General features: G+C 37.3%; 1 protein-coding gene across 2 annotated transcripts; it reads right to left on the bottom strand.

Moving 5' to 3' along the window:
• Window positions 1–303: 303 nt before the first annotated feature.
• Window positions 304–27,136, bottom strand: LOC106714613 (alpha-tocopherol transfer protein). 2 transcript variants are annotated; one of them, XM_045683115.1, is made up of 6 exons: window positions 10,752–10,941; window positions 9,819–9,990; window positions 9,135–9,351; window positions 7,860–8,046; window positions 6,934–7,147; window positions 304–525 (listed from the first exon to the last, which is right to left on the bottom strand). In XM_045683115.1, exons 1-6 carry the CDS (start codon window positions 10,752–10,754, stop codon window positions 371–373), a joined length of 948 nt encoding a protein of 315 aa, XP_045539071.1. In that variant the 5' UTR covers window positions 10,755–10,941; the 3' UTR covers window positions 304–370. The 2 variants fall into 2 exon arrangements, with proteins under 2 accessions (XP_045539071.1, XP_045539072.1); XM_045683116.1 differs by lacking the exons at window positions 9,819–9,990; window positions 10,752–10,941 and adding an exon at window positions 26,924–27,136.
• Window positions 27,137–27,388: the final 252 nt, after the last annotated feature.

Genomic DNA, 27,388 nt, shown 5'->3' with positions numbered 1-27,388 from the left:
AGAACATAGGCTACTTATTCGTTTTTTTTTTAATTCCGCGCGGACGGAGTCGCGGGCGACAGATAGTTTTTAATATAATTAAAACACTGTTTAAGTATTTTATGGTTAGGCCCCATTCATTTAGTTTTTTTAGGATCGGTTCAAACTCATTAGTACTGTGGGTTTCGACCACCGTGACACTTGAATTTTTACACACACGTTATTGTTGTCTCTGTTATTCCAAAGAGAATGTAAGGGATGAAAATACTTGAAACATTTTTTTTTCAATAATCAATCCAATTTTATCAGTGAATAAAAAATGAAGTAAATATAGTTTGAATATAGGTTGCTGGCTATATAAAGGTTATTGTTAAAGTGGCCATCACTCTTTTTAATCGAATTCGAGTTTTCTAAATGAACCATCACATCCAAAGACTTCGTTACAGCTTAGCACTCGTGTTCGCTTGGATTCGTCGCTTATGACTTTGTCTTGATCAATAAAATATTGTCGCCATACATCAGATTGGACCGTTTTTCTCCACTCCTCTGAAATACGAGAAAAAAAAATTATTTAGTTTACTCTACGTTCCTTGTTGCTGGTTAATAGCGGAATAAATGGTTCCTGGTTAAATGCCAGCAAATGACCATATTTTTACTGGACAAACCTTTTTTTTTTAAATAATTAATACACCTCGTATAATAGGGATACCAATTAATTTTCGATTTTTGAATTCCATATTAACATTTAAACGATGTTCTAATGATAAAGGAAAACATCGTGATGTAACATGCACATAAGGTATACGGCCAGCGTGGTTGTCTAAGGCCACGATACCTCTAACTTAAAGTAGGAACCAAGCCCCTCTTTTGGGTCCTCTATGAACTGACGACATAACACTTTTTAAATTTTTTTTTATTATTGTCTATTCATTGTTTCCAAATTACCTGCGATTTCTTCGTAACTTAATTCATCCCCACCATATTCTTTAGGTAAGATACTTTTAGGGAATACATTAGCAATATCTTCAGGCTTCGAATGTATATGGATTCTTGCAGCAATTTTCGGTTTTAATAATTTTTTTATTAAACCAAGTATGGGTATAGCGAATGCTGGCATGTTTATAAAGTGTATCCCTTTGATCTTAGATCCAGAACAATACTGAAAAATTAAATACACATATCAATTATTACAATTTTTTTTTCACTTGCTTGTTGGTTAGGACATTTTAGTACAAACGTAATAAGATGACAAACGAGAAAAACTGCCACCTGAATTCGCTGAAATAGCGAAGCGAAGACAACCGCAATTGCAGATACTTTGCCTATCTTTAATCGACGGAGTAGGGGACGCACAGAAAGACGACATTTCTCCTTCCTATGCGTTTAAACGTCAGATCCATTTCCCCTTTACATCTTTTCCGTATAAAAAAGGGTGGAATGAACAAACTCGGTATTGCTTTCACTTGACGCTTGTCTTGTGTGGTCGTGGTATTGCAGCGGTTAAGCCGGTCCTTTCGTGCAACAGATGTTGTTGCTGGTGTATACCACTGTTAGGTATTCATTTTAATGACCTAATTAGAACTAATTTGAAACGACAATATGATGTGCACGCCAGTACTCACACTACGCGACGCCTCCAGTGCGACATTTCAACTTATACTGTGAATTATCTATATATATAAAAGAAAGTCGTGTTAGTTACACTATTTATAACTCAAGAACGGCTGAATCGATTTGACTGAAAATTGATGAGCAGGTAGCTTAGAACCAGGAAACGGACATAGGATAATTTTTACCCCGTTTTCTATTTTTTATTCCGCGCGGACGGAGTCGCGGGTAAAAGCTAGTATATCTATATTTAAAACATAAAAACCGATACTTTGTGGAGCTACTTACTAATATGTAATACATCATTTTTGTAACAATTGGCGGCGTCATTTGCACTGTGTTGCTGAAGCTGACGTTGTTCAGATCGTAAACAAATTCATCGCCAAGGCATACATCATTATATCTGCGATATTCGAATGTCATAAGAGCTATTTTGATAAGTTCGATTACGACGAATTCACGAGGCGATTTTATTCTGAAATGAAACAAAAATTCTTAAACTAATCATACCAAGATATAAGAACCAATCAGCGACCCTGGAAATTACTGGTAGAAAAATGTCAAGTTAATGGAGCTTACACAAGGTTCTTAAAAGAGTTATCTTGAAAGCCTGTTCTATAATGTAATAAAATTTATTTTTTCCATACAGGTATTTACATAACTACATTTTTTTCGATGGAGATGACGCCGTCAAATTGCTAACTTTGTACGTTTTTGTCACCAGTTGTTATTAAAAGCCGTTATATTGTGAACTACGCAAATTACTCAGTCGGTTGGCAAAAAAATCTCTCTTTAAGAATTTCTTCATAAATATGGAGATGACCCTGAAATGATTTCTGTCCCTAGATTTTTTTTTATCGCGTCTAGATCTTTTAAAAAATACAAACTTCTCGATAATTTTAACACAACACCGAAGATATTTATAGTCTGTACATGTATGTTTTTTTTTTTTTATGTGAGTGATAGAAGAAATAACGAAATGGCGAACGAAAATTTTTTTTATAAAATCGGTTGATTTTTATTTTTCGTGTATTTAATCATCATCTTCATCCACTGTATTTGTATTTTTAGATTCGTTGGAACAAGATTATTTTTAGTCATCACGACAAGGATAGTGTTCAAGTCTACATTTAGACTACGTTGATTAAACCACTTCTCATATTTTTTTAAATAACGTGCTGTTTTATTTACGTGTTATATTTCTATTTAAGACCACTTAATCTACAATAATAAAGCATCAAAACTTTAAAATTCGATTTTAAACGACTCAAACTGATCATGACCTTTTAAAAACCAGACGTGACAAATTTTCAAGGTCACACAGACCACACAAAATATGCCTAATATATGTACACAGTACAATATATGTTAGAATAAAACATTGTAACAACATGACAGATGCAAAAACGATTGTGAAATAATAACATAGGTAGTGAATTCAAATGTTCCGTATTATCTAATTTAAATCGAAAATATTTCATAAGAAACTCCTCTTGAAAATTATAAGCACATATATAGTGGTGCGATGACCAAGGTCAATAGAAATTAATTTCCATGCTAGCATATTAAGAATATATCAAATATACCTGAAAAATGAAACACGATGATTATCTGGAGTCTTCTTTGGTAATACGGCGAAGAAGCCATATCTCAAATATTCATCAATAATTGGTGATAAAGGATCTCTACTGAATAGGAATTCGGGAGTTTTATGTTTAGTTGATATAAGTGCATCTATTTTATCTTTTACTTTTTCGATGCGAAATTTTGTCGACACCAAAAGACGAACTATTACTCTATCATCTGAAATGTTTAATCTCATATTAATTTATGTAAAATCTGTTTACATAAGTTCTCATTTCAATAAAGGTATTATAATACTCTTTTAAGTGTTACACGCGGATGCGTAATACGGTGTGGCTTCCCCTTTACGCGTGTCTTCTGTATGGTCGTGATGATGCATCAATGTCTGCCGCATCAATGTCCTGCTCTTACACTGTTTACTATATTTAATCGTATAATAATTACCTAATTTAATTTTAGGAAGATGAGGTTGTTTTTCATACCAATCTTGTATCAAATCAATAATTTCTTGCAATTGTTTGTGGGTCACGTTATATTTGTTGAGAACTACATCCATATCGTGTATCGTCACTTGTAGCAGCTTTTCCGCGCCATATGACAGATCTGAGGTCCAGCTCTACAATTTTTCAGATTATTTAGATTTAAAATTTCAACATTGTTTTTTTTTCCACGCTTTGAGAAAAAAATTGTTCAAGATATAAATCGCCACCAAGATCACGGAGGATTATGTAGGCAATTTAGGTCTCGAATAATGATCGCATAGTAGTTAAATCGTGGAGGATAATTTGAACGACATTTAAAGAGGGTAGAGGGGGCCGTCACTGGGCATAGTTTGTTCTAGAATAATTATTAATTCATATAAAATATTTCAATTAAACTGCGAAGTAACGAAACCGGCTTTAACTGCCTTTAGGCTAACGTTTCATAAATATTTATTATAAATCATATTTTATTTACAATGACCTTGATATTATATTTTTATAAACTAGATTTAGATGTTAGAATTTTCACAGGGGTTAGACTTGGATATCTATTATAGGGTTTTATTACAGGGGATAGACTAACCCTGGGTTTTGACTGCAGTGATATTTGTATTGGCACATATATTATAATAACTCAATTTCAAACAAGTGTCACGACAGTCAAAACTCATAGTTACACCAGTTGAACCGCTCATTTCGTCGCCACTTCAAATTTATTTCTGAACATTACACAGTACAAACAATAGATATAACTAACAACTTCGCTTATTAAATACATTTATAAAATCAAATAACGTACCATTTTTATATAATCACCTGTAACTTTAATATGAATATTTTATTTTCAATCAGTTTAAAACCTCAATAACAAAACTAGCTTCCTCCTGTTTGCGTCAGTAAACGTAACTAATGTTAACTTCTACCTTTATTTTGTTTTTATATGAAAACTACAATCAAAAGTTGCTATTCGTTCAGTCAATCTATGTTCATTCGCTGTACGACGGCAAGGTTCGATGTATCTTAAAAAAAAGATTGTGACGTGCTATTGTTTGTTTTAAAAATGTATATGAGGCTAGCGAGTACAATTATTTAATCACCCTTCCTTATTACCCGACTGACGTAAGTTTGTTTTATATTTGTGCGTTTGTATTAAATTTTTTATTTTGTAAATTCCCTTGTGACAGGCTAAAGGCTAAACGACAGAAACGATTTTGACGAGTGAGTTGTCATTCGATTCATTCTTCTCCATAGTGTCAAAGTACCCAACGTATATGTCATAATCACATTGTATAATCCGTCGTATTACATTACGGCTAGCTTTTATCAGAAAACAGGGCCGTTTTGAAATGCGGCGGTTTAACGAGTAGCCAGATACGTTCTTCAATAAGGCGGACCACGTTTATCCGCATCGTACTAATATTTAATCTGTAGGGTTAACATATAAAATTAAACAATGTTTAAAATGAAAATCAATTACATTAAGTTAGAAGAAAAATTTAAGAAATTGATTTTCGTCATAATTAACGTTAATACATCATGTTCGCGAAATACATTTTTTTTTTCAATATCACATACAATCAATATAACTATCAAAGAATAAAAACAAAAAAAAAATATTTTAAATATAAGTTGCTGTTTATTGAAACTTTTAAAGGTTAGAAATGCGTACTATCGGCTAAAAGTCCTTTACCGTGTGAGGTGCTTTCTCATAGAGAGCGTCAGGCTAAGGCTGGTGGATTCATTGATACTGTCTCGGTTCAACTACTGCGACGCAGTTTACGGACCCAGATTGTTGATTAAGACGCAGCGGGCCATACAACGTGTGCAAAATGCTTGTATGCGCTTTTGTTTTAACATACCAAGGCGGGAACACATTACTCCAAACTATAACAAGTACAATATATTAAAAATGTCCGGGCGCCGACTGTTGCATCTAGCTAATATTACCCATAAAGTGGTCATCTGCATTCGCCCGAAATACCTCTACGAGAAGCTACAATGGAGAAAAGACACGTCAGTCCATCTTACTAGGTGCACTATACAAAAAAAAATGATAGTTCCAAAGCACAGTACTACTGGTTTTAGAGGTGGTTTTAAGTTTTCAGCCTCGAAGGTTTGGAACGATCTTCCTCCACCACTAAATAAAATAATATCGCATTCAGGTTTTGCAAAGAAGTACAAAAAAATTCTATTGGAGTCACAAACCAATCAATGACGTAAATATATAAGATTACTGCCACTTTCAATCATATCATTCCATTTAACCTATAGAGAAACAGTTTGTTATGTATTCATATTTATATTTATATCCTTTAAACACCTTAACCTTTTTTGTTGTTATTTATTTATTAATTTTTTACTCTCCATATAATGTTATTGTTATTGAAAGTTATAATTATTATTAACTTCGCACAAACATTGTTTAAAATTTCAAAAATTGTACTATAATTCTCTTTTTTTTTGTTATTTAGTTAAGTTACCCTACCACCTAAGTGCAAATGTTGTGAGAGCAAAGGGGCCTGCTGAAAACCAGCTCAGGGAGGGCCGATGTCGTCCCTGTATCAGCTGAGCTGGCTACCTTTTGCCACGTTTTTAATCTTTTTGTTTTAATATTAGTTCATAAGTTTCTTTTGTGTGGCAATAAACACTTATTCTATTCTATTCTATATAAAGGTAATTATTGAAGAGGCCATCACTCTTTTTAATCGAAATCGAGTTTTCTAAATGAACCGTCACATCCAAAGACTTCGTTACAGCTTAGCACTCGTGTTCGCTTGGATTCGTCGCTTACGACTTTGTCTTGATCAATAAAATATTGTCGCCATACATCACATTGAAAAGTTTTTCTCCACTCCTCTGAAATACGAGAAGAGTTTTTATTTTCAAAGTTTACTTTACGTTCCTTCATCCTTGTTATTAGTAGATATTTAATTTAACGTTGAAAACTCTCAGAAAATACCAGTAGAAGACACCCGTATTTTTATTAGACAGACCTTTTTATACACTTCATTTAATACACCTCATATAAAATTAATACTCCCCACCATATATACCAATAAATTTTCGATTTTTGAATCTCATGTGAACATTTATATAACGTTCTAATTGTAAGGAAAACATCGTGATGTAACAACTTACACATAAAGAATACGGTCAGCGTAACGTGACTGAACTGACTTAAAGTAGGCACCAAGCCCCTCTTTTGGATCCTATATGAACTGACGACATAACACTTTTTAAGATTTTTTTTATTATTGTCTATTCATTGTTTCCAAATTACCTGCGATTTCTTCAAAACTTAATTCATCCCCTCCATATTCTTTAGGTAAGATACTTTTAGGGAATACATTAGCAATATCTTCAGGCTTCGAATGTATATGGATTCTTGCAGCAATTTTCGGTTTTAATAATTTTTTTATTAAACCTAGTATAGGTATAGCGAATGCTGGCATATTAATCAAGTGTATCCCTTTAATTTTAGATCCAGAACAATACTGAAAATGAAATACATATATTAATTATTACAATAGATTTTTTCACTTGCTTATTGGTTAGGACATTTTAGTACAAACGTCATTAGGTGACAAACGAGCAAAACGTCCACCTGTATTCGCCACACATACATCACATCCGTATCCACACCGTCCACATAGAATTGCAGATGTGTTGCCTATCTTTAATCGATGGAGTAGGGGACACACAGAAAGACGATATTTCCCCTTCCTTTGCATTAAATCGTCAAATCCACTTCCCCTTTACATCTTTTACGTATAAAAAAGGGTAGAATGAACAATCGCGGAATTTCTTTCACTTGACGCTTGTCCTCTGTGTGGTCGTGGTATTGCACTAGTAGAGCTGGCCCATTCGTGCAACAGATGTTATTTTTAATGTCTACCACTGTAAGATATACATTTTAATTGCCTTAAATTTAATTAGAACTGTTTTGAAATGACAAAATAAGTGCACAGGGCAGTACTTACACTACGTAACGCTGGTATGACATTTTATATATTATATTATAGTATATTCTGATTTTGAATGAAAGCGTACCTCTACCAAATAATATTATATCGATGTTGAAAAACATAAAAATCAATACTTTGTGCAGCCAACATTATATATATATATATATATATATATATATATATATATATATATATATATATATATATATATATATATATATATATATATATAACTACTTACTAATACATAATACACCATTTTCGTAACAATTGGCGGCGTCATTTGCACTGAGTTGCTGAATCTGACGTTGCTCAGATCGTAAACATATTGATCACCAAGGCATACATCATTATATCTGCGATATTCTAATGTCATAAGAGCTATTTTAATTACTTCGATTACGACGAACTCACGAGGCGATTTTATTCTGAAATGAAATAAAAATTCTGTTAGGAAAATGTTTAGTTCATAGAACTTACAAGATGACTCTCTTGACACGAGTCATCTTAGAAGAAGCTTGTTCTATAATATATTTAAATTTTTTATGATAGGTATTTTACATGACTACATTTTTTCGATAAAGATGTCGCCTTCAAATTGCGAACTTTGTAAGTTTTTGTCACTAGACATTATAAAAAGCCGGCAAATTGTGAACTGTACAAATTACACTCGGTCTGTTGGCAAAAATATCTCCCTTTAATTAATAAAATTTCTTCAGAAATTAGAGATTTTATTTCCATGAAATTATTTCTGTCCCTAGATTTTTTTATGATTTAAAAAAAAAATCTTATTTCTCGATATCTTTTTTATTTTCGAACATATTTATAGTTTGTACATGTATAACGTTTTTTAGCGAATAATAGAAGGAATAAAAATTTGCCAACGAAAAATTATTATTTTTTATACAAAATTAGTTGATTTTTCTTTTTCGTTAATTTAATCTTCTTCAAACACTTCAACTGCATTTTTAAATTCGTCGAAACAAGCATATTTTTTCAGTCATCACCACAAGAATATTGTTCAAGCCCATATTCATTATTATATTAAGACTACGTAGATTGAATCAATATTATAATTTTTAAAATTAACCTGCTCTTTTGTTTCTGTGTTACATTTCGATTTTAGACCACTTAATCTTCTATAATAAAGCATCAAAACTTTAAGATGCTAACTTTAATTTATATACGTCACAAATTGATCATGACCTTTTAAAAACCAGACGTGAAAAATTTTCAAGGTCACACAGACCAAACAAAACATGCACAAAATATGTACACAGTACAAATATATTAGAAAAAAACCATTTTTGTAATATGCCAGATGCAAAAAAGGTTGTGAAATTTAGTAACTTCATCACAATTTAGTGAATTAAAATGTTCGGTATTATCTTATTTAAATCGAAAATATTTCATGAGAAACTTCTCTTAAAAATAATAAGCACAAAAATTTAAAATTCGACCAAGGTCAATAAAAATTAATGTTCACTTAAGCATGTTAAGAATATATAAATAATACCTGAAAATTGAAATACGATGATTATCTGGAGTCTTCTTTGGTAATACGGCGAAGAAGCCATATCTCAAATATTCATCAATAATTGGTGATAAAGGATCTCTATTGAATAAAAATTCGGGAGTTTTATGTTTAGTTGATATAAGTGCATCTATTTTATCTTTTACTTTTTCGATGCGAAATTTTGTCGACACCAAAAGACGAACTATTACTCTATCATCTGAAATGTTAAATCTCATATTAATTTATGTAAAATCTGTTTACATAAGTTCTCATTTTAATGAAGGTATATTCTTTCACGATGAATGAAAACGAGGGTGTGCACAAGCGTTTGCGCGTACGCTTGTGCACTTAAATATCTCCAACGCATCTGACTGCTTCCGAATATGGACTCCGATTTGATGGATTTTTACAAACAAAATTGGCTACATAAGTCACATGCGAGCACATCAACGGCAAAACCGAAGTTGAAGACAGTCGCCGTGGCCGACATCGGCCGGGATTATTATTATTATATTCTTTTAAGTGTTACACGCGAACGCGTGATGCGGAATGGCTTCCACTTCACGCCTGTCTTCTGTCGTGATGATGCACCGGTCGAGCAGGCCATTCGTGCATCAGCATTAGCTGCTGCATCAATGTCCTGCTTTTACACTGTTAAACTGTATTTAATCATATAATAATTACCTAATTTAATTTTAGGAAGATGAGGTTGTTTTCCATACCAATCTTGTATCAAATCAACAATTTCTTGCACTTGTTTGTGCGTCACGTTATATTTCTTGAGAACTACATCCATATCGTGTTGCGTCACTTGTAGTAGCTTCTCGGTGCCATATGACAGATCTAAGTTCCAGTTCTACAATTTTTCAGATTATTTAGATAAATCAGTAAGCGACAAAACAAAGTTTAATATTCCAACATATATTCCAAATATTTTTTCCACGCTTGGAGAAAAAAGTGTTTCGGCCGTATTCGCAGATCAATCGTTCGTTTTTGAGATATAAATCGCCACCAAGATCATGGAGGATTATGTAAGCAATTTAGGTCTCGAGTAATGGTTAATAATTTAAACGACATTGAAAGCGGGGCGTATAATAATTTGTTCTAGAATAATTATAAATTCGTATAAATTATTACAAAAACTGCAAAGCAACGAAACCGGTTTTAGTTGAGTTAAGGATTACGTTTTATAAATGTTTATAATAAATAACAATTTATTTACGATGAACTTGATATTAGATTTTTATAAAACAAATTTAGATGTTACAATTTTCACAGGGTTATTATCTATTTCCCCTTGGGGTTTTATTACAGGGGATAGACTAACCCTGGATTTTGACTGCAGTGATATTTGTATTGGCACATATATTGTAATCACTCAATTTCATGTAACCCATAGTTACACCAGTTGAACTTTGGCTCAAAGCCTACTCAATTTAGAACTGACTAGTCCATATTCAACCACGCTATGCATCCTTTCTTTTAAACAAATAGATTACAAATTTCAAATTTATTTCTGAACATTACACAGTACGAACAATAGATATAACTAACAACTTTGCTTATGATTATTTAAAAGGTCGTACTTAAATACATTTATAAAATCAAATAACGTACCATTTTTATATAATCACCTGTAACTTTAATATGAATATTTTATTTTCAAACAATTTAAAATTCCAATAACAAAACTCGCTTTCTCCCGTTTGCGTCAGTAAACGTAACTAATGTTAGCTGCTATCTTTATTTTGCTTTTATATCAAAACTGCAATCAACAGTTGCTATTCGTTCAGTCAGAACAATCTATGTTCATTCGCTGTATGACAGCAAGGTACGATGTTTTAAAAAAAAATGTGATTTACAAGCTATTCTTTGTTTTAAAAAATTATCTGAGGCTAGCGAGTAATATGTAATTTAATCACCGTTCCTAGTCACTCGACTTACGTAAGTTTGTTTTATGTATGTGGGTTTGTATGTTTGTAAATTCCCTTGTAAAGGCTACCTAAAGCCTAAACGATAGAACCGATTTTGACGAGTGAGTTGTCATTCAATTCATTCTTCTCCATAGTGTCAAAGTACCCTTTGTATATGTCGCAGTGACAGTATTGTGATCCGCCGTATTACGTTACGACTAACTGTTATAAAAAACAGTGCCGTTTTGAAATGCGTGTTTGCGTTTGACATTACGATACGTTATTCAATTAGACGGCCCACGTTTAGCTACATCGTACTAATACTTAATCTGTAGGATTCCCATACTTACAAAATGAAAATTAATTATATTAATCAGAAAAAGCTAACAGATTTCTTTTTACGATATTCCTTACTAAACAAGAATTATTGATATTGTTGCTTTATATTGAATAAAACATTTGGCTTCGGAAATTTTTATCCTTTAATATTATAAATCACAAGGGACAGTCATCTTACTTACTATACTATTATATAAACAAACTTTTCCAAAAATTAGATGTACGAAACTATAAAGGTAACATTGTATGAAATAAAAAGGTAACCCAAAACAATTAATGTAATTCGTTAATAAGCAACATTTCGTTCAAAGTTTATAATAATCAGGCACTTTGTGATTTGGCATAGAAGATACTAAACTACAATTTAATAGAGTAGTCATTTATGGAGATCTTAGACAGTCTTCTTAACATTTATTACATTGTGGCTGGCCTAGTGTCGAATGTCGCGTGGCGCCGAATACATACCGGCGGTTTTTTATTCAGCCGCATTCAATCCGGCTACTCGTCGAGCCGGTGCATTTCAAAACCGCCCTGTTTTTGATAACAGCTTGCCGTAATGTAATGCCGTGACTGCGACATGTATATTATAATACAACCGCACAAAACACAGTGTACTCTCACTCACACTTGGAATCTCACTCGCCATAACTTTTTTCATATCTAAATATTTTTGGATTTTTTCGAGGATATTCTTAAGAAAGTTGCAAATACAACATTATATTTATTAAGTTTAGAAAAAATCTTTGTTTTAAAATGCAGCAAATGGTTTTTTTCAATTAAGTTTGGATTATGCATCACAGGAATAGGACAATCATGTACATTTAAAAGTAAGGTTCATCACAGAAAACATGCTTAAATAGAAGTAAAGGCAGTATTCCTTGTACGTGCGTATTGTTAAAGTTTGAATATTATATATCGTAAGTTATAACCAACGTTTCCTCGATACCTTCAGATTTAATTGTAACGGTGAAATCATGCACTACCATCTCGGTTCAAAGGAGGTTTATATATTTAAAAAAAAAAGAGATAGATAGTTTTCTAATAGAAAAGTAATTTTAAGTAGATATCTTTTAGGTTAGGATGCAATTGGATAATATGGAAAATGGTACATTTTTTAGGTGTCTTCAGAGTGCATTTTATGTTTCATGCGAAGTGATTTCTTGATGGAAGTAGACAGAAAAAATGTCTAAAATATTTCATTCTAACAATTACATATCTATATTAATTTAAATATTCATTGCTAGTCTAGTCTTAACAAACTGAAAATATTAAAAAAAAATAACCTAAGAGCAAACTTCATGATGCCAGACCAGGAATTTTTGAAGCAGAGAATATTTTGAAGTCACTTTCTTCTGTTGCACATGATTGACAAATTAAAATTTACTTCAATAAATTCGTTGATATCCCAAAATTTACAATCGTAACGAACAACCAAAATGCCTTTAATATTCAGTCAACTTCGAGTTTTCTAATTTCTAAAAGTACCTTCAAGGCCAAAAAAATTGTCGGAATTCAAAAATCTCCTCCTCAGTTTTTCATCGCTCATTACTTTGTCTTCTTCAGTGAAGTATCAAGCATCTGAACACAAAATTTAACCACATATTATAAATTCTAAGATGTACGACGGTATATTTCAATTTCCTTGTCTTTTAAAAAAAGTAAAATCACGACACTGCAGTCATCATAAATGTATTTCTTGCAGCGGTAACTTCACCATTTCGGTGAATTCAAATGGCTGGCTTGTTCGTTTGCCACCTTATAATAATACAAAATGTATATCTTACTAATATTATAAATGCCAATATTTGGATGGATGTTTGTTTGTATCTCCGAGACGGCTCAACGGATCATAATGAAACTTAATACAGATGTAGAACATACTCTGGAAGAACACATAGGCTACTTATTACGTTTTTTTCAATTCCGCGCGGTCGGAGTGGCCGGCGACAGCTAGTGTTTAATATAATTTAAACACTATTTAAGTCTTTTATGATTAGTTTAGATCCCATGCATTTAGTTTTTATAAGGATTGGTTCAAATTCATTATTACTGTGGGTTTCGGCTGCCGTGACACTTACATTATCACACATGTTATTGTTGTCTCTGTTATTCCAAAGAAAATGTAAGGGATGAAAATATTTATCATTACAAGTGTCATTGCAGTCGAGAACCTCCTTTAACAATAAATGAATTACTTATATTGTAGAGTTAGTAATTTACTGGCGATCGCCCGCGACTTCATCAGCGCAGAGTAATTTAAGAACGTAGCCTAAGTTACTCCCTCTCCCCTAAACTACCTTCTAAGAGAAGTTCTGCCTAAAGGTCCGTTCACACTGATCGGAGCAGAGAGCAAAGTAGATTTTTATCACAAGTAAAATTGAGCATTATCCGATTGAAACTTGTTTTTTTTAAATTTGTAAGTCTTTTCTTATTCAAGGGTAAAAAGACGTGAAAAGTAAACGTGAACGCCTTGTTTTAATCGTATAAAGCTCAATTTTATATGCGATAAAACAAATCTGCTCTATTCTCCGCCCCGGTCTATCTGAATGAACCTCAAATTGGTCAAGCATTTTCGGAAACAACTCGAAACAAACGCAAATGTACGGACAGATACACAGAGACAGATAGTTTTAATAAATTGATTTTCTTTGTAATTCCAGTCCGATATATGGTAGTTAGAAAACGAAGAAAAATATAGAAAATTAAAATATTAGATTAAATATAATACATAAAAACTAAAATATATCATTAAAAGGTGTCCCTTTAGGCAAGGTTCCGAAGATACTGGCAGCGTTCCCCCTTTGAATGGCTATACTAATTCTTTGTCCAAGGTAGCTGCCAGCTCTTCGGTCTCCTGTGATGTCGACTAACCTTTTTGCTGTTTCCTTAAAAAGCCTTCTAGCGCTAGAACCCCACGGACCAAGGGTCTCGACGCCGAATGGGACAAATTCATATTCGGAGCCGAGACCCCTGTATTTGTTAACCTTAGCCTTTTCAGCCGCTTCACAAGCCGCACCAGCTCTGTTGTTGGTTCCATGAAGATGGGATGGGGCCAGCGTGTCTGAACAGGTAGCATCCCATACCAGCACCCGACCCATCTTCCATGGAATCAAACTCATACCGTCTGGCCTCTTGCCATCGTCTCTTGCAATACCAGTTGGTTCTAGTAGACTTGGTACGTTGACGGTGGCAAGAGACCGGCGTATGATATCGTTGAGTGCTGCATGTCTTGAGAAGCGGCCTGCACTTTTTTGGCATGACAGTCCGTGATGTCCTAGAATGTCGACATCACTGCCACAGGGACATAATAGCGTAAATACAACATGTTCGCGAAATATTGTTTTTTTATTCAAAATTACTTACAGATAATCCAATACCATTAGTGAAAAAATAAAGTAAACATATTTTGAATTTTAATATATGTTGCTGGCTATGTAAAGGTAATTATTAAAGTGGCCATCACTCTTTTTAATCGAATTCAAGTTTTCTAAATGAACCATCACATCCAAAGACTTCGTTACAGCTTAACACTCGTGTTCGCTTGGATTCGTCGCTTATGACTTTGTCTTGATCAATAAAATATTGTCGCCATACATCAGATTGAATCGTTTTTCTCCACTCCTCTGAAACATGAGAACAGTTTTTATTTTCAATGTTTACTCTACGTTCCTTGTTCCTGGTTAATAGCGGATAATTAATTTAGTGTCTACTAGCTATTACACGCGACTCCGTCTGCGCAGAATAAAAAATAGAAAACGGGGTAAAAATTATCCTATGTCCGTTTCCTGGTTCTAAGCTACCTGCCCACCAATTTTCAGTCAAATCGATTCAGCCGTTCTTGAGTTATAAATGGTGTAACTAACACAACTTTCTTTTATATATATAGAAGATATATAGATAGATTTATTGTTTCAAATTACCTGCGTTTTCTTCGTAACTAAATCCATCCCCTCCATATTCCTTAGGTAAGATACTTTTAGGGAGTACATTAGCAATATCTTCGGGCTTCGAATGTAATTTGATTCTTGCAGCAATTTTGGGTTTTAATAATTTTTTTACCAAACCAAGTATCGGTATGCCGAATGATGGCATGTTTATAAAATGGAGCCCTTTGATTTTACATCCAGAACAATACTGAAAATGAAATATATGTATAAAATATTAAGACAATTTTTTTCACTTGCTCACTAATTAGGTAACTTTAATAGACTAATATTTCATTAAAACATCAAGTAACATATACAGTTTTGTTACGTCTACTCAGAATAAACATAATCAGTTAAACTTTTTTAACATTTTTAACAGTGGTAGACGCCAGCAACAACAACCTCAGTTGCACGAATTGGCCAGCTCGCCCGCACCACAGAAGACAGACGTGAAGTGGAAGTAATTCCGAGTTTCGTCTGATGAATATGGTGCCGGAGGCCTAATTTTAGTCCTCGGAGGTGGATGTCATGAAGGAGGGGATGCATAGGAAGGTTAAATATTCTCTTTTTGTGTCTCCTCCTTCGTCGATTGAGGGTAGGCAACGCATCTACGATTGCGAATGTCTATGGGCAACGGTCGCTTCGTCATTTCGACGAATTCATATGGCCGCTTGCTCGTTTGCCATCTTGTAATATATAAAAATAAAAAATGGTTACAAATTATGAAAAAAAAAATCAATTTAAAATTGATCTCTTGGAGTTTCTATAGTTATATTCTAGTAAATTTCTTGTTATAAATATGTATAACTTTGGTTGCGTGTTATTTAAAACCATCGATATATAATTTGGTACATCCATACACGGCGGAAGAGACAAAATGTGTTAAGTGAAAACTTTGTATTTGGACACTATTGCGTGGTCATAAGGTATTTTTTTATATTATAATGTGGCAAAGAAGCAAAACGGGTACCTGAATTCGCAGAAATAGCGAAGGGACTTCTACCCATAGACATCCGCAATTGCAGATGCGTTGCCAACCTTTTATCGCCGGAGTAAAGTACTCACCGAAAGATTACATTTCCCCTTCTTATGCATCAAATCCACTTCCCCTTCACATCTTTTCCTTATAAAATGGGATGGGAAGGGAAGGTAAACCAAAAGTAAGCCTCCGGCACGCACATTCGTCAAAAGAAAAGCGGAATTGCTACCACTTGACGCTTGTCTTCTGTGTGGTCGTGGTATTGCACCAGTCGAGCCGGTCCATTCGTGTAAAAGATGTTGTTGTTACTGGCGTCTACCACTATTAGATATACATCTTAATGGCCTTCAATTAAATTAGAACTGTTTATAAATGACAAAATAGGTGTACAGGGCGGTACTTACACAACGTGACACCGGTCTGTCATTTTAACTATGATTGTGAATGAAAGAATCTACAAAACAATATTATTTTAATGTTTAAAACATAAATATAAATTTTGGAGCTACTTACTAATATATAATACACCATTTTAGTAACAATTGGCGGCGTCATTTGCGCTGCATTGCTGATTCTGACGTTGCTCAGATCGTAAACAAATTCATCACCAAGGCATATATCGTTATATCTGCGATATTCGAATGCCATAAAAGCTATTTTAATAAGTTCGATTACGGCGAATTCACGAGGCGATTTTATTCTGAAATGAAATAAAAATTCTTAAACCAATCATACCAAGATATAAGAACCAATCAGCAACCCTGGAAATTACTGGTAGGAAAATGTCAAGTTCATGGAACTAACACAAGCTTCTTGGAAGAGTCATCTTGTTCTATAATATAATATCATTTATTTTTCCTCTTAGGTATTTACATAACTACATTTTTTTCGATAGAGATGTCGCCGTTAATTGACTTACTTTGCAATTTTTTGTCACTAGACATTATAAAAAGCCGGCAAATTGTGAACTATACAAGTTACACTCGGTCTGTTGGCAAAAAAATCTCCCTTTATGAAATTTCCTCATTAATGTAGAGATTTTATTGCCCTGAAAATATATTTGTCACTAGATTGTTTGTATCGCGTCTAGATTTGTTTATGATTTTTTAAGAATTCAGGCTTCTCGATATTTTTTACACTACATTGAACATATTTATAGTCTGTACATGTATGAAAATTGTTGTAACGAGTAATAGAAGAAACAAAAAACGGCCAACGAAAAATTTTTTGTAGAAAATCGGTTGATTTTTATTTTTCGTGAATTTTATACCACTACTTAATTTCTTTTTTAAATTAACCTGCTGTTTTGTTTCTGTGTTACATTTCGATTTTAGACCAACTAATCTATAATAATGAAGCAACAAAACTTTAAGATGGGATTTTTTTACAATAAATCGTCGTAAATTGATCGTGACGTTTTAAAAACGAGTCGTGACATATTTTCGAGATCACACAGATGAAACAAATTATGTACACAGTACAAAATATGTTAGAATTAAACATTGTAGTAATAATATGACAGATGCAAAAAGGTTGTGAAATGTAGCAAATTAATTAATACATAATTAATTAATAATATTTTATTATATAAAATACAGAAGTCTGGAAGTCCTTGGGAAATCAGAGATTAGTTTAGTTGTACATCTTGTTTAATAAAATAATACAAGGAGAACCTATACCAGATCCCTGGCGTAACAGTTACCTCATACCGTTTTATAAGAGGAAGGGCGATGTTAGAGAATGCGGAAATTATAGGGCCATAAAACTAATGTTACATACACTAAAAATCTGAGAAAAAATCCTAAACAACAGGTTGAAACAACTCATATCACTAACTCCAAATCAATGAGGATTCGTAGCAAAAAAGTGCACATCAAATGCGATACAGACGGTTCGGATCTTGCTAGAAAAAGCTAAAACCAACAAGAGTAACTTACACATGGTTTTCATAGACCTAGAAAAAGCATTCGAACATGTCCCTCGTGACTTAATCTGGGAAGCACTCAGACATCAATTGGTCCCAGAGCACTACATAAACCTCATACAGGACATGTACAAAGCGGTTACAACACAAGTCGTAAGCCCCGCAGGTAGAGGCGGCCTGTTTGAAATTAGAGTAGGCGTACACCCAGGCTCCACACTCAGTCCGCTACTATTCAATACGACAATAGATCACCTGACAAAATCAAGCCAAAAGCCATTGCCTTGGAACATCCTGTATGCAGTCGCGCGCCAGATACGGTCGAATACGCATCGTTTCTGCAACGCTCCGCTTTTAAAATTTCTAAAAAGTGGGAAAAAGTGAACCGATTTCAACGAAAGTGGTGTTAAAAGTTGCGTCTCGTTAAGACGAATACGGATTTGCTTTTAGAACTTTCAAAAGTGAACGCAGTGAGAAGATATAACAAAAAGTGTAAAAATCGAAAAATTTCTACATCTTTAAACGTGAACGCCGCGAAAAAGCCATCTACAACACACTGTTTTCTATACACCGTTGGATGCGCTGCAACGAGATCTACAAGACGGCGTAACTAGCAGATTTTTCCGGTGAAAATTGACAAAATTATTAAGGATTTTCCGAAAACCACGTCGCCACGTGGTCATACTTCCCGGGCAGCTAGGAAGAAGATCAAGGTGTCCTGAAAGAGCCCGCAACTGCCCGAGTCTGAAGACACAAAAAATATAAAAATCGGACAACGGCCACAAAAGTTATTACCAAAAAACCGAAAAGTACAAAAAAGTATACCGGAAAAATCGAAATATCTCCGAAACGAGATCTAGGACGTACTGTTTTTAAATCACCGCAAGAAGAGCCTCACCGAGCTCCACAAATCGGTATATTTGAAAAAAAAAATTCCCGTGAAAATCGAGGAAAATACCACTGAAAAAATAAAAAGCACGTGACCACGTGCTCCATGTTCCCGGTGACCAAGGGCTGATTCAAATATATCATTTGAAAGCGCGACGCAGCCCAGAGCTTCAGACACAAAGACTATCAAAATCCGACAACAAAAACTGTCAAAAAAGGTCAAAAACGAAAATTTTCATATTCAAAACAAGTCTAGTCATTTTATTTAATTTAAGTGTAAAATCTAGTCTTGTAAAATTTTAGTTTAAGTTTGATCTGTGATAGTCTTTTAAATTGTAAATAGTTTTAAGTACAACATGGTTTATTGACCAAAAATTTAGCTGTAAGTTTTAAGTATTGATAAGGTTTATACGACCGATTATAGTTGTAAGTTTTAACTTGGTTTTTTGACCAAAATTATATATATATAGTATAAGTTTTATTGTCATTAGTTCCTAAGGTCTTTTGACACTAGGTTAATTAGACATAGGGTTTTTTGACCCATTATATTAGACAAGGTTTTTTGACCGTATTTTGTAGTAAGTAGGATAAGGTTTGTTAACCAACAAATAGTTATTAGTTTTATATTTGACACACACCCTTGTGATAAAAACGAAGATGTTCCGCACCCCCGAGAAAAAAGGCGACGAAGCCCCCGCCCAAGAAATAGAAGAAGCAGGCACCTCTAGGAAGGACATCTCGCCTAAGAAAATATCAAAGGTGAGAAAAAGTATAGGAGAATGGGAGGCAGGGAAGACAGTTGAAGAAGGAAGAGAAGAAAGAAAACGATCGCCAACAAAGAAAATAGAGTTAGACCCGAAGACAGCAACAAAGAAAATAGTCCTGGTGAAGACAACAAAGGCGGTGGAAAAATCCCCACCACCGCCTGAACCGAAATATATAAGCACCTCGACTGAGGCAAAGGCATGCCTCATAAAAATAAAAGAAAAACTAAACTTAGCAAGAAATACGAAGACAGAAATTAAACTAGATATCCAAAAAACGGCAGAAAGATTATACCAGCTGTTTAGGGAAGCGAAAGGACAAGACAACAAGGGGAACGAAGAACATCCAAAAGAAAAAGAAGTAGAAAAGGACCTGACCTCCTGCGAAAATAACATCATAAAAAAGATAAAAGAACATTCAAAGCTGTTAAAGGAAAATACTATTAAGATGGAGGAGTTAAGCAACAAATTAGAGAAGCACAACGAATTGCAAGAAAAAGCTTCATACGCTAGTGTAGTAGTAGGAGGGACGACGAGACCGCCACCGCCTGTGCAGGCCACACACTCGGTGGCGATCACGTCAAGCGACGAGAAGGAAACAGGAGAGCAGGTCCTTGAAAAGCTTCGCAAGGCTGTAAATGCCAAAGACGAAGGGTTGAAAATAGACAGTATCAGGAAGGCAAAGGATAGGAAAGTCATAGTGGGATGCAGCACGGAAGGAGAACTGAAGAAATTTAAGGATAGGTTGCGGAGTGCTGGCAGCGATTTGAAGGTAGAGGACATAAAAAATAAGGACCCACAGGTCGTCATAAAGGACGTCCTGAAAGTCCATGAGGACAAAGATGTGATCCAGTGCATCCGCAAGCAGAACAAGGAGCTCCTAAGTGGACTTAAGGAGGAAGACTTGCGGATGCATGTCCTCTACCGAAAGAAAGCCAGGAACGAGCTAACTTGCCACATTGTCTTGCGGGTATCGCCAAAGGTCTGGGGCCGATTCACAACAGCCGAATCGATCCACATAGACCTCCAGCGCGTCAAAGTGGCCGACCAGTCCCCTCTTATTCAGTGCTCCAAGTGTCTGGGGTACGGACACACGAAGAGACTGTGCACGGAGGTGGAGGAGGTGTGCAGTCACTGCGCGGGTCCGCACCTCAGGACGGCGTGCACCAACTGGCTGTCCGGTGAGCCTCCCTCCTGCGGAAACTGCCTAAAGGCGAAATCCGAAAGGAGGGACCACAACGCGTTCAGTGTCGACTGCCCGGTGAGAAGGAGGTGGGAGGCACTCGCCAGGGCCAGCGTAGCTTATTGCTAAGGTGGTCCCGAGTGTCTCCTACGCTCCCCCCAACGGAAACCGCCGATACCACGCCATGCAGATTAATCTGCAGAGGTCCCAGTTGTGCACGGCAGAGCTAATCACCGAGGCGGGAAAGAGGAAACTCTCGCTCGTCCTGGTCCAGGAGCCGTACATTGGTAGTATTGGAGAGATGAGGCAGCGTCCAGGTATAAGAATAGTACAATGTGCAGCTAACCGTGACCCAGAAACGGTGGTCAAGGCTGCCATTGTGCTATTCGACGACACCATTAACGTCACCCACTGTCCGCACCTCACAACATGCAACATTGCTGTTGCGAAAGTGAGGACCGCGGCGTGGGAGATAGGAGTGGTGTCGGTATACCTGGAGCCAAATAAGCCCATCAAACCATACCTGGACCAGATTGGCTCTGTCGTGGACAAGTTGGGTACCGCCAGCGTGGTGTTAGGCGGAGACCTGAACGCGTGGTGTATGGACTGGGGCAGCCAGAAAACGGATTCGAGGGGTCTGGAAGTGGCGGAAACACTTGACGTGCTGGGTCTCCACATTCTTAACCAGGGGTCTGAGCCCACATTTGACACTGTCCGAGGTGGGAAAAGGTACTCCAGCTGCATCGACATCACAGCGTGTACGACCCCTCTGCTCGGAAGAGTGACGAACTGGCGCACAGATGACGGCGTATCCAGTTCCGATCACAGGGCAATCCTGTTCGACATTAATCTGCAGAAATCCGTGGGTATGGACATCCGATGCTCTACCCGGAAGTACAACACTAGGAAGGCAAATTGGGGCGAGTTTCGTAGCAAACTCGCCCCAAAATGGAGGGAAAAGGGGTTGACAACGGAGAAGGTTAGGGAGGTAACCTCAAGGGAGGGCCTCGAGGAAATGGTGGGAAGGTATGTGGAAACCGTGGTAGAAGCATGCGGGGAAACCATGCCTGGGATTTCACAGAGGAGACGGGCAGGATTGCCCTGGTGGTCGGAAGAGCTCTCTAACCTCAAAACCGAGGTTTTGAGAAAAAAGAGGCGGATACGCTGTGCAGCTCCAGTTCGCAGAGCATGGGTCGTCCAGCAATATGTCGACGCAAAGGAGAGGTACCTCTTGGAAGTGAAGAGTGCTCAGACCCGAAGCTGGAAAGAATTCTGTGGACGGCAGAGCCGCGAGACAATGTGGGAAGGAATCTATAGGGTGATTGGCAGAACCGCGAAGAGGCCGGAGGACATCCCCCTCGTTCAGGACGGTGTTGCCCTGAACGGGGAGGAATCGGCCAGGATGCTGGCGGAAGTCTTCTTCCCAGAAGACTCGCCTAGGGAGGACGACGCGGCCCACACAGATATGAGGAACTTGGCCGAAAAAGTAAATGAGGGGTCACATAATGAAATATGTGACCCCCCTTTCACCAGGCACGAACTCATGTGGGCCGCCTCGAGTTTTAACCCTAAAAAAGCTCCTGGCCCTGATGGCCTCACGGCGGATATTTGTCTGGTGGCCATCACCCTGGATCCTGAGCTGTTCCTGGAGATAGCAAATCGCTGCCTGGCCTTGGCGTGTTTCCCCAGGAGATGGAAGGAAGCAGCGGTTGTAGTGCTTAGGAAACCCAACAAGGAGAACTACACGCACCCCAAGGCCTACCGGCCCATTGGACTCTTGCCCATTATGGGCAAGATCCTGGAAAAAATGTTGGTGCGGCGGGTCCGCTGGCACACTGCGCCAATGATCAGCCGCCGCCAGTATGGCTTTATGCCTCAACGCGGCACCGAAGACTCCCTCTATGATATGATTCAACACATTCGGGCCGAAGTCGAAAGACGAAAGCTCGTTGTGTTGGTATCGTTGGACATAGAGGGAGCCTTCGATAACGCCTGGTGGCCGGCTGTGAGGTGCAGTTTAGCCGCAACCCGGTGCCCCGTAAACCTGAGGCGCCTATTCGACCACTACTTCAGTGAGAGAATAGTGCGTGTCAGGTACGCGGGGGCCGAGTGGACCCGGAGACCCACCAAGGGGTGCGTGCAGGGCTCCATTGGGGGTCCTACGCTCTGGAACCTGCTGCTGAATCCGCTCCTGGTGGAACTGGAGGATATGGGCATCCACTGCCAGGCTTTCGCTGACGATGTGGTTCTGATGTTCTCGGGTGACAGCTCCACGGAGATACAGGGCGGCGCCAATGCGGCTCTCGACCATGTTCGGAAGTGGGGAGTACGGAATAAATTAAATTTTGCGCCGCAAAAAACCAAGGCTATGGTCATCACAAGAAAGATCAAATACGACTCCCCACGTCTGAACATGGGCGGGAGGAGCATTGAGCTCACAAAGTGTATGAAGATATTAGGGTTGACAGTTGACGATAGGCTCACTTTCAACGCGCACATACGTGCAGTTTGCACAAAAGCGCTTAGCCTTCATCGTCAGCTGTCAACCGCCGCAAAGATATCGTGGGGGCTGAACCCTGAGATCATCAGAACCATATACGTTGCGGTAGTGGAGCCCATTATCCTCTACGCGGCCAGTGTGTGGGCGCCGGCGGCACGGAAGAAGACTACTCAGAAGTTGTTAAACCGGGTGCAGCGCGGGTTTGCACAAAAGATAGTAAGGGCCTATAGGACGGTCTCTCTAAACGCTGCCCTGACACTCGCTGGGCTGCTTCCTCTGGACCTACGGGTCCAAGAAGCGGCCCTCCTTTACGAAGTAAAGAAGGGTCATTCCCAGCGAGTGTTGGGGGACCGAGATTTGGAGAGACCTGCCAAGTATACAGAGACCCAGCATCCCGCCCACCTGGAAGGGGTACAGTTCGACTGCCTGATGGACGGTGACGAAGTTGCCCAGCGAGCTGCCGTCGATGTAAGGATTTACACCGACGGCAGCAAAATTGACGGCAAGGTCGGCGCGGCGCTATCCATATGGGATAGCGCCTCGGAGACTAACCGCCGGAAATTAAAGCTGGGGAACTTCTGCACCGTATATCAGGCGGAACTGTACGCCCTATATGAGGCCGTGAAGTTCGTAGTTAGGAGTCCATCCAAGAGGTTTGGTATTTACTCCGACTCTAGGTCCGCCCTCGAGTCGCTAAAGAGCATCGACACCCTCCACCCCCTCGTTGGGGAGATATGGGAAATGGCGAAAGAATGTGAAGAGGGGGGGAAGACAGTTAGATTTTTCTGGGTTAAGGCACACGTGGGGGTGGAGGGAAACGAGAGGGCGGACGCACTTGCAAAGCAAGCAGCAGTCGGGGTAAAGACCAGACCTCACTACGACAAATGCCCTGTTTCATTCGTCAAGCGACAACTTCGTATAGAGTCGCTTGACGAATGGAACAGGCGCTATAAGGAGGGGGACACGGCCTCGACAACGAGAGTCTTCTTCCCTGACGCCATCAGCGCCTACCCGGTGCTCCGCAAATTAGAATTGGACCCCGTGCTGGTACAGGTTTTAACAGGTCACGGGGGGTTCTCGCAGTACCTACACAGATTTAAGTGCAAGGCGAGCCCCTCGTGCACCTGTGATCCAGCACGGGGGGAGTCCGTGCTGCATACCCTGGTAGAATGCCCGGTGTTCGGTAAACACCGGGCAGAGTTAGAAATAGAAATAGGTGAAAAGCTGAAATTGGAAAATATAAGTAAATTATTAGAAAATAGAAATAGTAGAAAAGTATTTGTAAATTATTGTAAATATATAGCAAAGAAAGTAATAGAGAGAAACAAATAGTGTAGTCAAATTTTCAACCCCCATAAATTTTATGTAAGAAAAATTTATTTATAAAAAAAAAAAAAAAAAAAAAAAAAAAGTTATTTAATTTAGTATTTTTAGAGATAAGTATTTTATTGTAATAATTATAATGTATTAATGAAATAAATAAAGAAGGAAAATGTCTTTGGCCAAACACGCCAGGGGAGTACGAGAGGGCGGCACAGCGCCGCCCATAAAAAAAAAAAAAAAAAAAAAAAACATCCTGTATGCAGATGACGTTGTTCTTATCTCGGACAGCGAACATGAAGTACAGAGAGATTTTAACAACTGGATCATGGCGCGCCTGTCTTATTTCTACTGATTCTTCAGTAGAAATAAGACAGAACATATGTCCTGCATTTTTGACAATGTCACAAAACCAGATAATATTATGATATCTATAGGAAGTGCACGTATACCTAAAGTGACACAGTTAAAATACCTCGGCTCAATAATTAGCAATGACGGTAAAATTGAAAAAGATTTTACTCATAGAACAACAGCGGGATGGATGAAGTGGAGACAGCTCACAGACGTAATGTGCGATAGAAAAATGCCTCTCAAGGTTAAAGGACATTTGTATAAAACAGCAATTAGTCCCGCTATTATGTATGGTTCAGAATGTTGGGCTACAAATAAACATCATCTTAATAAGCTGCACTCTACAGAAATGCGCATGCTACGCTGGTCAGCGGATGTCACACTGCTAGACAAAATCCGAAATGAGTACATAAGAGGAAGTTTTAAAGTGGCTCCCATAACTGAGAAACTGAAAGAAAAACGTATGGCCGTACCACCGGCCACATTCAATGCCGCCCAGGCGATCATTTGATAAAGCTTGCCCTAAATATGGAAACTCGAAAAACATACAAGGCGGGATTTGAACCCAGGACCTGCATATTGGAAACCAAGTGTTTAACCCTTGAGCCACCGACGCTCTATTAACTATAAATATTGAATTCAAATGTTCCGTATTATCTAATTTAAATCGAAAACATTTCATAAGAAACCTATTTTGAAAATGATAAGCACAAAAAAGTAATAACTAAAATTGTTCTATCCGTTCACTCGTGATGCAATGACCAATGTTAATATTCGTTTTCATACATATTTTATACACATTATACCTGATAATATAGAAATAAAGAATATATTATACCTGAAAAACGCAACACGATGATTATCTGGAGTCTTCTTTGGTGATACGGCGAAGAAGCCATATCTCAAATATTCATCAATAATTGGCGATAAAGGATCTCTATTGAATAAGAATTCGGGAGTTTTATGTTTAATTGATATAAGTGAATCTATTTTATCTTTTACTTTTTCGATGCGAAATTTCGTCGACACCAAAAGTCGCACTATTACTCTATCATCTGTAAAAAGAAAAAACAAAATTGTATCTCTTATTAATAAATGTAAAATCTGTTAACATAATCATATCCTCATTTCAATGATGGTATGTTCTTTTTAGGGTTTTTTCCACGCCGACGCGTGACGCGGAATCAATTCCACTTCACCCCTGTGTTCTGTATTTTTTTATATCATAAGGTGGCAAACGAGCAAACGGCCACCTGGATTCGCTGCAATAGCGAGGCGACCGTTGCCCATAGAAATCCGCAAATGCAGATGCGTTGCCTACTTTTAATTAACGGAGAAGGGGACGTACAGAACGAGGATATTTCTCCTTCCTATGCGTCCCTTCTTCCGCCAAATCTACTTCCCCTTCCCATCCTTTCCTATTAAGAAAAGGATGGGAAGGGAAAGAGGACAAAAATTAGGCCTCCGGTACCACACTCATCAGACAAACCGCGGAATTACTTCCACTTCACGCCTGTCTTCTGTATAGTCGTGGTATTTCACCGGTCGACCCGGCCAATTCGTGCACCCAACAAATATTGTTGTTGCGGGATCTACCACTGTTAGATTTTGATTGTGTATGGTCGTGATATTGCTTCCGTCAAGCAGGCCATTGGTGCAGCAGCTATTGCTGTTGAACTGTCTTTAATCGTAGAATACTTACCTAATTTAATTTTAGGAAGATGAGGTTGTTTTTCATACCAATCATGTATCAAATCAACAATTTCTTGCAATTGTTTGTGCGTCACGTTATATTTCTTGAGAACTACATCCATATCGTGTTGCGTCACTTGTAGTAGCTTCTCGGTTCCATATGACAGATCTGAGTTCCTGGTCTACAAGTTTTCAAATTATTTAGATAAATCAGTAGGTGAAAATACTGCGCAACTCAATGGTAAATATTATTGAGGTTTAAAATTTCAACTTTCTATTTTTATCTACACTTCTAGAATAAAGTGTTTCAGCCGTGTTCGCAGATCAATTATTACTTTTCAAGACGTAAGTCGCCGCCATAATCATGGAGGATTATGCAGGCAATAGTAATTATTTCGTCGAGAATAATAGTGTGAAACTAAAACTGGACGACATTGAAAGCGTTGTCACTGGGCATAGTAGTTTGTTCTTGAAT

The sequence above is a fragment of the Papilio machaon genome, chromosome 21 (assembly GCF_912999745.1).
Source record: "Papilio machaon chromosome 21, ilPapMach1.1, whole genome shotgun sequence".
NCBI classification, from domain to species: domain Eukaryota; kingdom Metazoa; phylum Arthropoda; class Insecta; order Lepidoptera; family Papilionidae; genus Papilio; species Papilio machaon.
The sequence above is the reverse complement of the archived record's forward strand: the minus strand, read 5'-3'. Positions and strand labels throughout refer to the sequence as shown.